General features: G+C 42.8%; 1 protein-coding gene across 4 annotated transcripts in view; it reads right to left on the bottom strand.

Annotated features, from left to right (window-relative positions):
• dip2bb (disco-interacting protein 2 homolog Bb) overlaps positions 1–18,086 on the bottom strand; it is a 40,775-nt gene that overhangs the window by 17,941 nt on the left and 4,748 nt on the right. For all 4 annotated transcript variants that reach the window (XM_034586216.1, XM_034586219.1, XM_034586217.1 and 1 more), the window contains exons 2-5: positions 7,242–7,313; positions 4,886–5,038; positions 958–1,083; positions 484–843 (exon numbers count right to left, since the gene is read on the bottom strand). In XM_034586216.1, the coding sequence (XP_034442107.1) occupies positions 484–843; positions 958–1,083; positions 4,886–5,038; positions 7,242–7,313 (711 nt within the window). The remainder of the gene's footprint in view (positions 1–483; positions 844–957; positions 1,084–4,885; positions 5,039–7,241; positions 7,314–18,086) is intronic.

Here is an 18,086-nt window from a genome sequence, read left to right as displayed (position 1 = left end):
CTGGTAAGTTCGGTTTTAATTAGTTATTTGATGCTATAAAAATGTGGCAAAACATCAAGTATTGACAGATGAGACTGACGCGCGATTGTGCACGCGCTGAATCGGTGTGAGTTTGTGACCACGCCTCCATCCCCCGATGGCTACTGTGCAGACTGTGGTTCCAAAAGAGAAGGATGGCAGCGATTGTGTACCAGCTATTTAGGCTTCATTTCTGGATAGTGGGAGGAAGTAGAGATGTATCATCCATCTTTATATACAGTCTATGGCTATACTGCATATACTTTGTGGGTCATGGGTCAGCTGATGTTGGGCAAGATGCGGGGTACACCCTGGACAAGACACCAGCTTATTACAGAATAGAGTCTCCACTAAACTTAACCTGCATGTCTTTGGACCGTGGGAGGAATCTGGAGTACAGGCAGAAAAGATGCAAACTTTGCAATGGAAACTGCTGAACTAATACAATTAACAACAGCATCTCACCAATGCGACTTTGAGCCAGCATGTCTGTCACAGCTGTGGTGCGGGGCTGGTGCTGAGGCTGAGGCTGAGGCTGAGGCTGAGGCTGGTGCTGAGGCTGAGGCTGGTGTTGGTAGTGCGGCTGAAACAGAGGTTGGTACTGCGGTTTGTACTGGGGCTGAGGCTGAGCTTGGCTCTGAGGCTGCGATTTGGCGTCTCCGTGGGACAGGGTGGAGGAGGCCGAGGACGAGGTGGAGGAGCCCTGGACGGTGCGGTTGATCCAAGCGTCTGGGCTCTGCAGGTTGGGACCGACCAAGTGCTGGGGAGCGACCAGTGATGACTGCCTGCGCACAGATGTCTCATCTTCATCATCTGATGAAGAGTCTAAATAAAAGAGAAAGAAGTATGACTTTTCAGCCCTGTATTCCTCTGGTTAAAGGTCAGATGTGTCTGTAGACATGTCTTAAGAGGACAGGAGGATTGTCCTCCTTCTCCAACCTGGTGGTGTACGGGTATTAATAGGAGACTGGACGTAAGTGGAGCGCCGCTTGGTGGGCATGGGCAGTGCCATCTTCTCCTCCTTATGTTTAGCCAGGGCAGCTTGTACTGCCTCAGTATGGATATCTGCACAGACAGAGAACAATGCACACTCTGGGTTAGGGATAGCTTTGTCCTGGTGGCTTTGGATCTGAATAAAAACAAGGAAACCATAAAATTAACAATAAAATAAAAATCTTTAAACATTTTTAAATTCACTCAGCAAGAGATACTGACCACAACACAGAGTCAAGGATCTGTTTTTATTGAGAGATTTTTTTGCTATAACCCAAAGTATTTTTTTTCTTAATGTTTTCCCAAATTGTGCTTCAATGTAGCTGTTATTTGTTTGAATTATTTCACTGATCTGTGAATCATATAATTCAGTCGATCCCAACTCGACCTCCAGAAAGTCTATTCTCTCAAATGAATCCCGGGCCTGGAAACTAGCTGAAAGGATCCTCCAGTTAAAATGCAGGTAAAGAAACCAGCTTTACTACAAAATGTAAAAAGTTGCCAGGTATGGAAGTAATAATAATTGATGCTGTGATTTACAGAACTATATGTATTATTATCTTGACAAGTATTGTCTTCTATTTATCTCGTAGATAAAGCAAAGGAAAAAACAACAAAATAATACATTGTTGTGGCAAGATAAATCTGAACAGAATAGAAGAACATTAAAATCTGCTGCGCTATCTACCTTGAATATATATATATATATACTGTATATATATACAATTTTACTTATAAATATTGAAATCTAGTAAACTGAGACTGAGAAAACAAAACACTGATCTGCTTGCAGCTCATAGATACTATTAACAGGTAAACATTGCTTTATCTGACTATAAAAGATTTAACTTCTTGGGTTTTACTGGTATTCTTTAACAGCAGAATTCTATATTAGTTTCAGTCAGCTTTCATTTAAGACGACACCTCATATAAAATGTGAAGGAAATATTATAGTTGAAGGAGTCAGAAGAAAATCGTGAGAGGATGACTGTTAGCCCACACACTCTCCTCCACATGCACACACAATTACACCAAGTAATTAATGCAGGGATTCTCTCAATTGATGACACCCACAAGCAAATAGAGAAAATGAGCATGTGAGCAGCCACACATTCAGACTGCAAAGCGAAACATGTGCAACAAAAGCCCACTCACTGACAAACCCCATCTATTCACTCTGGGGACATTATTTCCATTCAGACATCAACACATTTAAATAAATAATCCAGCACAGCTCATTACACTGCAGCAGTGGGGACCATGATTACATAAGTGAGCTCTCTGCTGAGCAGATTGCTCCGAGCTAAATCATCTCCCCTCATAATGGGCCGCTGTCCACACTCACACGGGAGCGTCAGATGAGGCCGAGTCCTCATACACGTCTGGGAGAGCGAGGGCCGACTCCGTGGCTATAGGCAGGAATGAGGTGTGTTTGACACACGCAGCCAAAGGCCAAAATCTAACATTGTTGTGAATCTGAGTCAGTGGAATGGTTTTCAGCAGATTAATCTCTGGTGAATCCCTAGAAACAGGAGCATCATATAAACAGTCAACAGTGTATTGTAGGGAAGTCAGTGCTGACAGGTGGAGTCAGAGTAGAAAGAACTGGAGGAAGCTACAGGAGATAAGAGGCAATTAAATGACTCTGCAGCGATAAGCTCTTTAATTCCCCCTGTTTCTTATTGCTGCAGTGTTTTGTCATTTCTCACCTCTTTGCTTTTCTAGCAATGTGGTTATGTGTATGACAACGTGGTTCAGTCTGTCAGCACCATCATTTGGTTGTTTCAAAATGTTTGCAAAATTCCTTGACAACCAACATATTGGATTGATTTCATGAAGTCTGGTACGGATCATGTTTCCCTCATCCAGATGAAAGGTGATCACTTTGGTGATTCCTTAACTTTTAACTAATTGACATGATAGCTGATGTAATGTAAGTTTGATTCAACCTTATTATCATTTTTGTTTCCATCGTTTTGGTCAAGCCATCTATATAAGTGAATGTAGGTTAAATGACAGATATAAAAAGCAAATCACTTTCTGTTGAACTGAGATGGAGAATCACAGATATGCAAAGCTACACAGCAGATTGGCCGTGACTCAGGTGACAAACCTCCTGGTGTGAGAACCACCAAACTCTATGTCAACATTAGCGTTGCAAGGTCCAACATGGATGGAAACACTGGGTGTCGTGTCGAGCCGTGCTCAACCCATGAATTGTCAAATGTTTATAAAAGTGGTAAGAAATTTGATATGAATGCCACTATGAATGTGTTTCATCACAGTACAGTGATATCATTTAGTTCATAGCTCAAAATCACATTTAAATGTGCAATATGTCTTTAGATACAGTGGATTTACCATTTACTACATTGATGCAGCAAAATGATAATTACTCCTATGTTGTGGAAACTCAGTTAACTTCTAACTAGTACTTATTGTAATTTATGAGGAGTAGTGAATGAATGAAGAGGGGAGTGATTTCGGACACTTGACTGCTGATAACCTTCCAGTTCCCCACTTGAACTGTACTACATAGTGGACACAGTCAAATGGAAGGCACACTCATTTTATGACAAATTGCTCATCATCTCTCTCATCCTTGTCCAATGCTCGTCTCCTCCAGGACATTTCTTTCAACCCATCAGTCCCACAAAACTTTACTTTTACACTGAACTGTGGAAACCCAAGACAAAGCTGCACTACTTTCTTTCAGTACATTTCAGCACAGCCCCTCCTTGCTCTGCCATTTATTGGTAAATTGTGCCTTGACTGATTTCGTTGGAATTACACCCTGTTGCCTTGGTCTCCTTGTGTTGTCTGTGCTTGTATTTGTGTGTGTCTGGTTGGGCGTGGGTTCCTGTTTTCCCTCCTATTCATCTCTACTCCTGAGCCATATTGCCAAATCTGCTCCTTAAACCATAAACCAGATCCAGCATAAGAACCGGTTCATCCCACAGGACTCAAACCAGATCGTTGGTGGCAGACACGCTACAGCCTCTTCGGTCTCTCTCTAAGAAGTTTTATTACTCTACTTGCTAATACCTGTTCTGCACACGATCACCTGGCTCCCTGTCTAGGTACTGTTTTTGGACTCAACTATCTGTCGGTTAAGTCTGGACTCTGGAACCAAGACACCTGGAACAATCCCCTGTCCTGGACCCTGATATCCAGCTGCCTGTGCACATTCAAATACCTTGTTAATAAACTCCTCCACCTACTAGTTTTGCCTTTAAAGTCCAGCTCCCTCAACTTCCCCAGCTCTAATCTATCCTCCAATTCAGATTCTTTTTACAACTGAAACATCTTCAGACAATCCTCCATCGCGCTCCAGTTTAAGAGATTGACTCTCGTCCGCCTGGTTTATATCATGCCGAAGTTTGAGGGGGGGTTTCACATTGGAAAGGCGAGCAGGAGGAGAGAATTACGACACCAAAACAGCGGGGTGCGGGCCGATCTGGAGAGAGGATGCTTTCAGAGTCAGCTCAGTAGACACAATAACTCTTCTCACATGCTCTTTCACCTCTGCTCTACTGCTGTTTGTCTTTAACCTCGCCAGTGTCAGGTTTTCCCCACCAGATCAGTATTCCCCCCTGTTCTCCACACAGCCTTCTCACACATAGCCAGGCAGTGACATCACTCTGCTTTCACAGAGCGAGGCTCCTCACACTGAAGGGCTCCCCAGCTGCACGACACACACACACACATGCACACACACACACATCTAAGCTAAAAAATAGGCTGGCTAAACAAGTGAAGTCGGTGTAGTTTAATTTGAGGTCTGTAAACTCATCATAGGATACTACATTTCAGTGTCTGGTGCATCAGAGGTGTTTTACAATTTGAGTCTTGCAATGTTTGAGTTCTTGCTGACCTGATCTGTAACGGTCATCCCTGGTTCCTCCGCCCCGATGTGTTCTGCGGGAGCGACGTTCTCGGTACCGGGACGAGCTGGACGGAGGAGGGGCGTGGCTGGAGGAAGAACTGGGAGGGGGAGGCAGCACGTCATTCTGAGGGGGAGGCGCCACTGTGAAAGAAAATAAAAGGTTTATTAATAAATGAATAGGAATTACTTAATACTGTAACCGCTGCCTTTACCTTCAACACAATGTCAAAATTTCCTGAAAAAATACTCAGCGGACCTCAAGGAGCCAAAGAGCTTCACTAAACCTTTGTCATTAAGAAGCAAAACGAGATTAAGTGTTTTCATAAAAAATCTGAAAGATGTGTATTTGTTGAAAAGACTGACTTGTTGTTTTGCAATCGGTTGACTTTTTTCTTTCTGTTCTTTTTTTTCTATCAAGTATTTGTTTTATTGTTGTTTTAACTATGAATAATAGTAACAATAATACATATTAAAATGTTTTATCCCAAATGTATTTCAAAGACCAGTGAATGATTGAATTGATAAATTGCAACGACAGCTGGTTTATTGGAATTTAAGTGTATAGGCTACCTCTGTTATCATGTATATGTTTTTTTTTTTTACTATATGCAATACTGTGTGGTAAAAACGGAGTCATGCAAACCAGTCCCAGTTAAAGAACTGCACAGTACTACACCAGCCAATGATAATTTCTCACAGGGAAATTGGCCAAATTCTCTGTACCGAGGACCTCAGACTAACCGGCAGTTTGTTTAGTGGTTTGCGGCTCCTCTAAGAGCCCTGCAGAAATACACCAGTGCTTCATTAGGATTTATGTCCAATCATTGGTGAGAGGTAGGGACCACTAGGAGGCAGCAGTGAGCATCATCTAGTCATCTCCCAGGGACATTTAGAGAAACAGCCACTACAGAACATTAACTGTGCGTCTAATTCACATGTCACACAATTATCATGAAATGCAGTCAGGTTAGGATGTTGTTTGTAAAGTACATAAACAGTGTAAGACCCAGGTTGAAATAACCATTGTTATAAAAATACATTGTCAACAAGGTTTATGGAGCATCGTGAGTGAGAGCAGGCAGCCATCTGAATTTATGTAACCCTGTCACAGACACTGACAATCAATGAAAATCAGAACCAGACAAAACATTTCTCTTATTGGTTTTAACATAGTGCTCTTTAATATGCTGTAACCAGAGAAGACAAAAACAGAGAGATGTTACGTTTGCTAATATTGTCACTATATTGTCCACTATTTAGTGAGTTTGCTATTTCGTAGTGCTTTGTATTTTTGTATACCATATATAGTGGACTCATCATTTCCCACGATGGATGGTGAAAAGAAGTGTACAACCAATGGTCACAAACCGAGCAATATATACCATCATGCATTGCGCTCAAGGTGGAGAGGAGAGAGGAGAGAGGAGAGAGGAGAGCAGGAACAGCCCGACCTGTCGTACAAATGTAAATGCGCGAGGAAGGTAGTAATGCTTTGTATTTTAAATTAATTTTGGGTTTTCTACCAGCCAACGTTGTGTTGTAGTTGTACGTCATAATCCTGCGAAAATGATGTTGTGTCTGAAAGTGTTTTTTTCTTTTGCAGATGAGCTCCTTATATTGTCCTCTACATAGAAGTCGCTATACAGTGAAATAAGGGTTAGTGGGTGAGTGGGTGATTTCGGACACAGCACATGTGGGTTTTGTTGAGGAATTTTTGACCATCCTCACAAATTACTGTATATGCCACTATATATTATGTATATAATGTATATTGTGTATTATATCTGTACAGGAGAATAGTGACTATCTAATTCCACACACACACTCCCTTCTCTCTCTAAGCAGTACCCAAGGTCAGGTTATAGATAAAGGCCCAACAGTGCATTGTAGTGTCGAGTTTAGAGACTTTCATATCTAACTCACATGCACCAGACGGAGAAGCACCAACTTCACCTTTCACCAACTTCAACTCTTTTGCGTATTTCACCAGGGGCAAGACTTAAGGACACAATGTGATTTAGTTATGCATACTTTAGGCTTAACTGTCCAATAGGATGCAAACACCTACATGTAACATAGAGAGTGACAGCAATTCTAGCCTTTCATGGATGTGCTGTTTGAATGGGTGACGCAAGTAGAGGGAGAAATATGGGGATGCTGTGGGAGACATCTTCAGACTTGGGGGTGACAATTGCTCATGTTACTCTGTTGACGTTGTTATATTGTTCCACCCTCTGGTCTCCTTGATGCATCAAGTCTACATTAAAATCTTCTGCATAAGACATCAGCTGCTGCCTGAGTTCTCCTTTCACCAGATACCAGAAAACTTCCATAACAGGTTTACCTGGAGTGTGGATGACGTAGGGAGCCAGGAGTTTGGTCCTTTTCTTCTCGTAGCCCTTCTGTGTAATGTCACCTGAAAACAGAAACACATTTTTTACAGACTGATATATGAAAAAGCAAAGTTTTAAACGCAACACTTTAAAGAGCAACATCTTGTTGTCAGTCTTTTCCCCATTCCACATTACAAGGAGGCACATTTGTTTTTCTCTTGATAAAACAAACCCGCACCACAGACAGTGAGATCATATCTAAAAGAAACAAGACTCATTCAAGTATTCTCTCCATCGTTTGATGATGAACTCAACACCTCTGTACTGATCTACTTTCTCTGATGTGTCTGAATGAGATAAATCACCACCTGTTCAAACACAAGAATGATCATAGAGGAGGGAGAGAGCAACACGGAGGAGACAGAGCGGTTGAAAAAAAGAAAAGAAAACAACAACAACAAAAAATGAATAAACGGGGATGGAGATGGAAACACAGATGGACGCGGGCATCTCCAGAGATGGCCGATGGCGTCAAAGATGTGGATCAGTTCCAGCCTTAATTATGAAACGGAGGGAGAAAAACAGGGCTAAATTTGGAAACTTGCGGAAGTGTGGGCAGGAGATGGGATGATTCATAGACGCAGAGAGAAAAAACCAGCACGAAGGCTGAGGCAAGAAAGGTGGGAGGCACGGAGATAAAAAGGGGAATGACGAGAGAACAGAGGAGAGAGAGGTGAGGTGAGAGAGGTGAGGGACAGAGGACAGAAGAGGAATCCTGAGCCTCAAGCGAGCGGCCAGAAAAGTGCCCCCCCCCCCTCAACAACTCCCTCTCTGTCTCCCTCCCGCCGACAGCCCATCTGCACCCCCCTCCGCCCCACCAGACCTGACCCAGGCGGACTGGGCTCTTCGATGGCCCTGAAGCGATGCAGTGACTCTGCCAAACTCCAGTGTGGGCAAAGCTGTGAGATATTCAGACACACACTAAAAAAAACCACTCACTTAGTTACCAATGATGATTCACTGAGTGGGTGAGTGAGTGAGTCCTCCCGCCATTGGCTGCTCTCAAACCTCATCTCCATCATTGTCATACTGAGACTTACAGTATCTACAAGAATGTCGGAGGGTAAATCGAGAGCAGAGCCTAAAACAAGCCTGATTCTGTAACAGGTTTGTGTTATTGTGTCTTCAGTGATAGTGGCCAGTGTGGCAGGTGACTCCCTCTACAGTTGTATCGTCTCCCAGAGCTGTGAGCTTTGATCCCTGATAGGAAATACGACGGCTGACATGCACAGCGATGAAAGGTTGAAGCCGTCCGATAACAATAGCGTCTTTTCCCAGTTACACCACAGAGGACAACAGAGACTAGATAAGCATTTCCTGGTACACCGACACAGAGAGAACAGTCCTACAGCTGAATTCAGTCACAATACTGAGGAATAATTTCAATTTTGGTCTTATTGTCACATTCAGCTCTCCTTTCTGCCAGTTATGATAACATTGTAACCACTAAAGTAATTCAAAATGATTCTGATAACACAGTGATGTCCCTATAAAGGTCCAACCAGGCAACAAACGATAGACCTTCAGAGGTTGGCTGCTATATGATTATCTGACAAATGATTAATGATTAGTTATCATGTTCGTACGATCATTTGTCTCTACATGACTTATAGTAATACTCAGTGAGACACACACGTTTGTTGATTACCTCTGCCAAGGATGTTAGGGACGGGACATGTGGCAACAAAGAACCCAATTAATTTAGGAGCAGATCAGAGATCAGATGCAGGCTTCATTTTTTATTTTACTTTCTTTAACAGAGATTTTCACTGATTTCCCATAGAATAACTCAAGGGTCTTGATGAAAACAATCAGAAAGGTAACTGATATTTAGGAGTTTGTGCAGTTGAATGAGGCTTGATTGAATTTAAGGGGACTGTTGGTCCTTGGTGGAGGTGTATGAGCGCCCTTCTATTCATTAGTAGTATTTGCTTAGAGTTAGGGTCATTATATTGGACATAACTTTGTAATCCAATAAGACAATACTTCATATCACCTTGAAATTACTCAAGACAACACACAGACACAATTACACACTGGCTGATCGTTTTGACTTTGAGTGTTAAATCTTAATACCTCACACACTTCTACAGTGTTGTGTTGACAACAAAACCATGTTCCAGCAGACATCTACATGGTTAAACCACCGCACTGCTGCAACACAGACAAGCTGACAAAAACGAACATACTCATGTTCGGAGGGTAAAGAGCCCACCCAACAAAGTACATCTACTCAGGGACTGAGGCTCTTTCTACAGAGCAAAAATGGAGATAAAGCAAACACTTCCATAAGTAATGCATGAATGGTACAGTTGGCCTCGCTCAGTCACATGATGTATTTTTAGCTCATGTGAACAGGCAGTTTCTGCAGAAACATAGAGACAGAGGGAGAGAGAGGGAGAGGGAGAGAGACAGAGAGAGAGACAGAGAGAGAGACAGAGAGAGAGAGAGAGAGAGGTGGAATCAGAGATGGGGGAGGGGCTGGTGTGGCAATAAATGAACCTCAAAGTAATCACTCTTCCATCTGGATGATTTGAAATTCATCTGTTTTTTATGCTTATATCATCCGATCCAGGCTCCAGCAGTGGGAGCTAAAGAGTTAAATCTTTTTAAAAGCTACATTCCATCAGTGAACTACAGGTGAACACACACATGAAATCAAAATGGGCCAAAACTTGCGAATAAGAAAAAAGAGAGAAGCCATTTTGTTATTTTCCGCTTTTCTTTTTAAATTCCCTGCACACGGGCCAGGGCTTTGTCATCTGCATGAGAAAATGCTTGCATCATTTCATTTCATCACAGAGGTGAAAACATAACCTCCTTGGTGGAGGAAGTGACAGAAGTACTTTGACTACTTTTGCTTTTTTGGGGGCCTGAGCTTCCTCTTCTGTCTGTGAAAAAATTATTTTCTCTAATTTATGTAGAATCTAAGACGAGAATCTGTCCCTGTCTGTTTAATGAACGGTCCCAGATTTGCTTGAGAGGCAGAGCACAGCTCCGCTGAGGTGACGAGAGGAGGGTCCCACTTGTTAACCCACTTCTCTCACAGTAACCCACTCATGTCACTCCTGGTGATGGAGGTCACAATCAAACCCTCTCCTTTCTGTTACAGTCAGGGTTTGCATGAGGCCGCCACCGCTCTCCTCATTTGCCTTTATTCGACAGTTTCGGTCACCTCAGAGAGAACGTTTTTTTTTCCCCCACTAGACGGAGAAACATCAAAGCTGTGTCCTCTTCCCGCACCGCACACACTCACACTTGCAAACCCTGGTTTATGTGAATTGCGGCGAGCCTGCTCTCTCTCTCTGTCTATCCCTCCTTCCACCCCACAGGCACTCTGTCTGAATAGTAATTAGCTACCGACCTCTATTCTCCATCTCTGTTTTCTCCTCTCCCTCAGTTGCTTTCTCGTGAAAACAACACATGTCAATCCTGAAAATGATACGGACACATGTTAAGGTATTAGACTGGTTATGGTCATGGGACTTCTGCAGCCGACTGAAATATTGAGGTCCAGAATAAAGGATGGCACATGGTTCCCCCTCTGTGTTGGGCTGTGTCCTCCCTATATTTGTTGATATGAGCGGTGTTATTTTCGTGGGAAGGAAAGGAGGGTGGGGGCTCTGTAGGGTTTGTTTACTTTCCTGAAGCCGAAAGACCCGGCACATCTTTATCTGGTGAACAAACATCCCACTGAATGCTCCCAGCGGCCTCCTCTCACCAGCAAGTCCGCCAAGACATCACCCACTCAACTTGTCCACACGTTCACACACAGCAGCAGCAGGACACACACTGATTTTTTTTTTTTTTTTTTTAAAGGTAGGTAGATGCATATGTATAACATATTTCTCTCTTTCACACACACACAAGTTTTTTGTCAGAGAGGCTGACGTTACGTTCAAAAGTAAAACCAAAGCATCTCAATCGCCAGCTGGTGTCCAAGTGCAGTACAGGTCCCATAAATCCTGCCTCCTCCAGGTTCGTCGATGGGACATGGACCAGACAAAAAAGTCAAAGTACACGTCCAGTACATTTTTTTTCATTTTAGGAAGTTCATAACACACTGATGTTTGTTAAAGTGTTCATTTCTGTTAAGTTTGGTTATAATTACTCAAAAGTGATTAAAGGGATAGCCACTTCTGGTGGACTTTTAGGCTACGACACAGGAGCAGTATGGAGGTATGTTGTGTTTTTGCTGTTGTTTTATTACGTCTGAAGACAGGTCACTAATCAGCTACATTGTTTGCCCCTGAAACTCCAAAAGTGTTTTGTGGACTCAAACACTTCGCCCACCCCCCCATTGGAACAGGGGTGAGTAGATAATGAGTGAATTTTCATTTCAGGGTGCGCTCAACCACTTTAACTCACAAGTGGTTGAGCGCATGTGTCGGCGGGAACTCGATACTGTGGCTCCATCCCCACCTAGCAATTTTCTAGGCCCAGATTTGACCCACACTGTCACACTTTAATCCGGCCCACATACCGCGTGGAATGATGGCACATGGTCGGTCCGCTCCTGTTTGCCAGATCTAGGCCACAAGTAAACCATAGCAATACCGCATCACCCAAAAGTGCTTGTTTTGTGCTATTTGGGCCATATTCACTATCCACCACATTGGCCACATTAGGTTCACATCCAAATTACACCTTACCTAGAGCAGCGCATGTTTGCAAAAAACATACACACACACATTTGTTTTGAGATATTTGGGCCACATTTGCTATTTTACAAGTAGGCAACTTAAGGCTCACGTCCATTTTGTGGCGCATCATTGCCTGAAGTGGTCCACAACCGTATGCGGTCCACCGATCACTATTGCACAGACTGGGGCTCCAAGATGGCAGCATTCAACAGGGATATTCCAGATTTATGTCTTGATAGTGTGAGGAAGTGGAGCTTTACATTTTTTGTTATGAAAATAAGAGTACATCAACCACCATAGAACTGATTTGACCTGTAATACAGTTCATTGTTCAGCATGCAGTCTATGTAAAAAGTGGTATGGCAATGACTTTTACAATCATATGTGTCATCATGAATTATAACAGCTGTTTATGTGGAATGACAGGTGTGTCTATGCATGTGTATACTTGTATATGTGACTGACATTCAGGCCGATAGTCCTACTCATATCTAGACCATAACCCCTGTATTCATGTTTTATATTTTTATTTCCCTTTATGTATCTTTGTGGTAGGAAAAATAATCTTATTCAACACAGTTTGACAAAATCGTATTCATCTGGTAGCAGATTGTCCCAGGTCCTCTTTCAAGTGATAATGTTTACAGAGTGAAACAGTCAAACTCCAGACTCCCAGTTCTATGGTCGAATCATTACATCATATGGAAAGATTCAAGGTGTCCTGAAAAACATTTTATATACAGTTACGAACTCACTAGGAAGACATTGAGTCTTTCACCGTGCATAACAGTTCACGAAGAGAGGCTGTGTGTGTACAGGTAATAACTCCACACAATGGAACTGGTATTACAGGCACTGGTAAATGAAAGAGGTGCTTTAGAGCCTAAAGCCCTGACACACACACACACACACACACACACACACTGCTGGTCTCTAGTGATTTTTCTGTCTGAAACAGGAGGCAGGGTGTGGCCAACTCAGGTAACTGAGTGAATCATGTTTCACTCCGCACACTCATTAAACTCAGCTCAAACACACACACACACACACACACACACACACACACACACACACACACACACACACACACACACACACACACACACACACACACACACACACACACACACACACACACACACACACACACACACACACACACACACGCTTGTCTCTCTATAGTTATGAGGACACTCATTGACATAATGCATTCCCTAGCCCCTTATACCCTAACCTTAAACATCACAACTGAATGCCTCACCCTAACCCTAACCTAAACCTAAACCTAATTCTAATTCTAACCCTAAAACCAAGTCTTAACCCTCAAACAGCCCATTGAATTTGTGAGGACCAGTCAAAATGGCCCCTCCCCCCCAACACAGTTGAAGTAATAACTGGGTTACCAAGCAGCGTAGCAAAGAAGTGCAATACTTTCTCTGAAGCAAACGTGACTCAGCCGGTGGCTTCCTTCCACCTGCTGCTCTCAATGTTTCTCTTTGAGTGAAAAAAGAAGGCGTAGCTCACACACACCTGACACACTACACGACTTCACACACTTCAACATTTAGCGACAAAGCTATTCCAAACGCTACATAACACCCACTGAAGCATATCGCCCTTTGGGATTTACACAACAGTGTGTGACACTGTGAGTGGGCCGTGACAATCATGACTGTGATAAAAACAATACCAAATGGATGTCTATGAAGTATGATCTTAACCCTGTGGAACATCCTGTGGGTATTCTTTGTTTTTTCAGTGTTAAAACCAATAGAGGGTGTAAAATGCAGGCTGCAAAGTTCAAGACACTTGTTTAATTTGTAACTCTAAGGTGAGCGAACACAAAAAATGTCGTAGTGTGCTGATCAGGCCTGCCACAGAGACACTTCCTGACCCAGCCCACACACACTGTTTTCAGACATGACCTGTGGGTTAAGCCCAGGGAATTGTGTCTGGACTTAACCCGGACTATCACAAATGCACAATGTAGCGGGAGATTCTCTGCACAGACACTTTCAGAACAGCAGCAAATCCTCTGCATTATTCAGGCAAGGGGTGTTGCAGCCTGGTGCAGCAGACAGAGGCAGGAAGTGACGTATTCATTTCACTGCGGAGATCACGTCGTCAGCTCTTTTCGAGGAAGTCAGGGCAGGAAGACTGGGCCAACTCAATTTAAACTTTCTCCCAACCCTACATGTTTAGAAAATTGGATTACGCTGACTCCACTCTGCCATATTTTGCGATTCTCCTTCATTCCTTCAAAGGAGGTTGCTCTTGAACAGCCAAGAAAAAAATGTAAATACCACAAGAAGACTGGGCCAAGTTCCAACATGCAACATTTCACCTCAACATATGACGGACAACTGGTAAATACCAAGCAGATTTGGGTAGATATGTATATAAATCCATACACCTGCTGTTAATTTAAAGTTCAGATACCTGTAAAACACGAATTATAGGGATACACACACACGTACACACGCACACAAAATGTATCCTCTAAATTCAGACAATCATCATGTGTCTTTCTCATGTGGAGCAGCCGTTGAAATAACACCAACCGTGATGACAAGCTAATGGTTTTAACAGCTTAGCACAACATTCAGTTGTATTACTGTATGTGTGGCTCTAACATATGGCCGTCTGAATCTGGAAAGGGTTTATGAAACAAGCACAAAGCAAAAGTGTGTGTGTGTGTGTGTGTGTGTGTGTGTGTGTGTGTGTGTGTGTGTGTGTGTGTGTGTGTGTGTGTAAGTGGGTGGGATGGGGGCAGGGTGTGTGTGGGGGCACCCCATGGGCCGTGTCCACAGCAACGAGGTCCATGTAGAGTAGCATGAGGGAATATGAGATTTAAAAACATAATACAGCCCGGCACCATCATTACAACTACAGTCATTAAAGTTCAGTCGCTCCAGCTTCACAGATGAAGATTTTGTGCTTTTTCTGTTTTACATCATCGTTAATTAAATATAAATTAGCTTTGGACTGTTAAGTCAAATAAAACCAGCAATATAATGACATAACCTTGGGCAAGAGAAAGTATGTATTTTTTTAATTCATCTGCCAATTTTCTTTTCAAGTATATTTATTGTTTAGTCTAAAATATGTTCCTCACAACATCCAAGAGCCAACAATGTCTTATTTGAATGGCACTATAGAGCAAACTTCCTGGATCCACCCTCTGAACCTGATCTGCACCAACATTTCCAGACACATACCACATCCTTTTACCAAGTTTCATGGATAATCTGACCAACAGTTTTTGCATAATATATTCTTCATCAAATATATTTGAAAAGCTTGAACCAGTTCAACCCGTTTTTGACAAACACACTTGCAAATTGACACGAATGATTAATCCATCATGAAAATAGTTAATTTCTTGTCAAAACTTGATTTCTGTCAGGTGACTTATGAGTCATTATTTTTTGGACATTTCTCAGATTATCCAATTTTTATATTATATTAAGCCACTGACGATCAAAATGGTCTGTACTTGCAGCCCCTTCATCTGCACACAGGCTCGCAAACAAAGTAACAGTTTAAGTGAGGGGGGTCAGTTTGACATCAAGGAGAAAGTAACGCGTGGGATGAAAAGAAACTTGGATCCAGTGACAGTGGAACTCTCAGAGGCTGAAACACGTGCTGCAGGCGGTCGGACTGCACTGCTTAATAATTCAGTGAACAACACAGTGACCTGACCAGTACTTACTACTCTGTCAGCCTCACTGTCATTTCTCTCAGTACTTACTTTAAGTGATAAGCTGCAGAAGTTAAAAAAAAAAAAAACGCACACACACACGTCAGAGAATGTTGCTTCTAGTTATTAAAAGGTTTTAGAGAAGCACAGCTTTAAAGTGAGAAGAGGTTGAGAACCCACCTGCAGTTCACTGTGGACGTGAAAGTGAGACGTTCAGCGTGTCTGTGTGAAGGTGTGCGCTCGAGTCTAAATTATTTAGTCTGCCTTTGTGCACCGTGCTTCAATGCATTGTCAGTGTTTATGTGTGTGGGTCTGCGTGTATGGCAAATTTAGACACACAGCGTGTTACATAATACTCATGATTCATCCCCCCCCCCAAAAAAAATAATACATGAGTCCTGCTGTTGTGCTTGTGTGACACAGGTGGCAGAGGAGTCTCTCTTCTAATGGTGTAAAACCAAGTCTGTGGCCTGGAGCTTGTGGCTGGGGATCAGCTAATGAGCTTTTAAACAGAGAGGCTAAACCAGCTTCCTTTCTGTCACTGCTGCATGTGGACACATGCACAGACAAATGCACAGAAATGCATACACGCCAAAAGCTCACAGTGGGTGTTTTCAACCCGTCGGCTTTAAAGGTCAAGACTGAAAACATTTAATTTTTGTCTTAATGTCAACGAATCCTGCAAAAACACTAAAACCAAAGGCTTATTCCCCCTGTGCTACGTTGGTATTTAAAATCGATTAAAACACCACTGTAAATGGTCCTTGCAGTTGTTCCTATACAATAACATTTTTTTTATATTTATTTATTTTTATTTTCTACAGCTAAACATACTGTGCTTCAGAATGAGTGCCACAGATCAGCTATGGAAGTCGAAAGGTACAATAAGTCATAAGACACACAAACATATTTTGTGGTTCTGGTTTTTTCATGGGACTCGTTGACAGCAAGATGAATACAGAATAACACCGGCCTTGCCCTTTAAGACTGCATCGTATTTATCTTGAAGGGGAGGGAAACTAAAATAATCCAGTAGTAGGGGAAAAGTGACAGATCGAGGGAAGGCAGCGGTGGTGTGAGGGCGGGGGGGGAGAGGGAGAGATCCCCAGCAGCAGTCCTGGCCCAGTGTGACTCACAGGCTAAATGAGCCAGGCGTGTTGCCCCCTGATGCTCTGTGACCTAGATTGAGAGACACAGGCAGGAACGTAATCTCTCATTTCTCTGCCTCTCAGTATGGAGCAGGCTGCTGGGATGAAAACCTGCCTCTCGTCCGCAGCATCGCAGACAGGCGGCAGGACGGATGCTGTAGTCCTTAGGAAATCCACATGTCCACTTATGAGATGGGACAGTTACAGCGGGGACTGAAAATGGAGGCAAATTAAGAAAACTACTGTACAATGTGTGTGCAATTGTCTGCTTTGCTGGGCATGTGATGCCTTTGCAGCACCAGGCACACATTTACAATGGCACAGATGGCGTGCATCATGGGGTATATGAGCAGGGCTGGACCGTTCCAGATGTATCCATCCTGGCACATATATAATATTTGATTGTCAATAGCCACGCTGGCGACATCACTCTAGAGAAAGCAATATCGGCCTGTCGGTTATTCTGGACTGTCTCAACTACTGGATGGACAGTCATGAAATATCGTCCATGTATTCATGACCCCTCAGGACAAATTTTGGGTTTTCCCCCTTTTTCTGTGGCACAACTATTGGATCAAAATTTTGAATTGTCCAATACTTTGGCTTACAACCGAATATCTGCAAAACCGAGGACATTCTGAATAGCCGTACTTTGTATTCCGTGTTAATTAGCGAACAATAGCATGGTAGCTAAAATCAAAGAGAGATTATGGAAAAACGTTATGCCTGATAGATTAGCATGTTCTTATTGTCATTGGGACCGTGTTAGCATTTGATGCTAGTATTTAAGGTCCACTATGGCTGAATATAGCCACACAAAACTGCTAGCTTTTTGATAGCTACATTAGCTGGAAGATAAACTGCTTTTGTGTTTAAAGACGTGTAACTGAAAAAAAAAATCAAAAAGAATGCAAATATCTTAGGATGAAAAAGAGGCGTCATTCACAAAGAAGACACAGACGAAGTCATCAACTTGAAAGGACAAGATTGAAATAACAAGATACGAGAGCTTTAGGTGAGAAGAGGCGATGCCAGTGTCGATGTGCTGTAAACAAAAACACGTGCTCTCCAAGGCAGAATTGATCAAATCCTACCCTGCCTCCTGCATGCTCTACCCAGGTGTAAACAAGAGGTCTGACGTGACGCCACCTTTTGGTACTTGACAGTTTTTACTACTGGGAAAGACTGACACTTTTCTGAGATCTACGTCCCCCGGATGTGAACGGCATCTTTTCAAAGTAAATGGTTCTGGTCACTATTCACCCTCCGTCTCTGTCAACTTCTCACATGAAAACAAATACAGGA

This window comes from Hippoglossus hippoglossus, chromosome 5 (assembly GCF_009819705.1).
Source record: "Hippoglossus hippoglossus isolate fHipHip1 chromosome 5, fHipHip1.pri, whole genome shotgun sequence".
NCBI lineage: Eukaryota > Metazoa > Chordata > Actinopteri > Pleuronectiformes > Pleuronectidae > Hippoglossus > Hippoglossus hippoglossus.
This window is presented reverse-complemented; position numbering and strand designations above follow the sequence as displayed.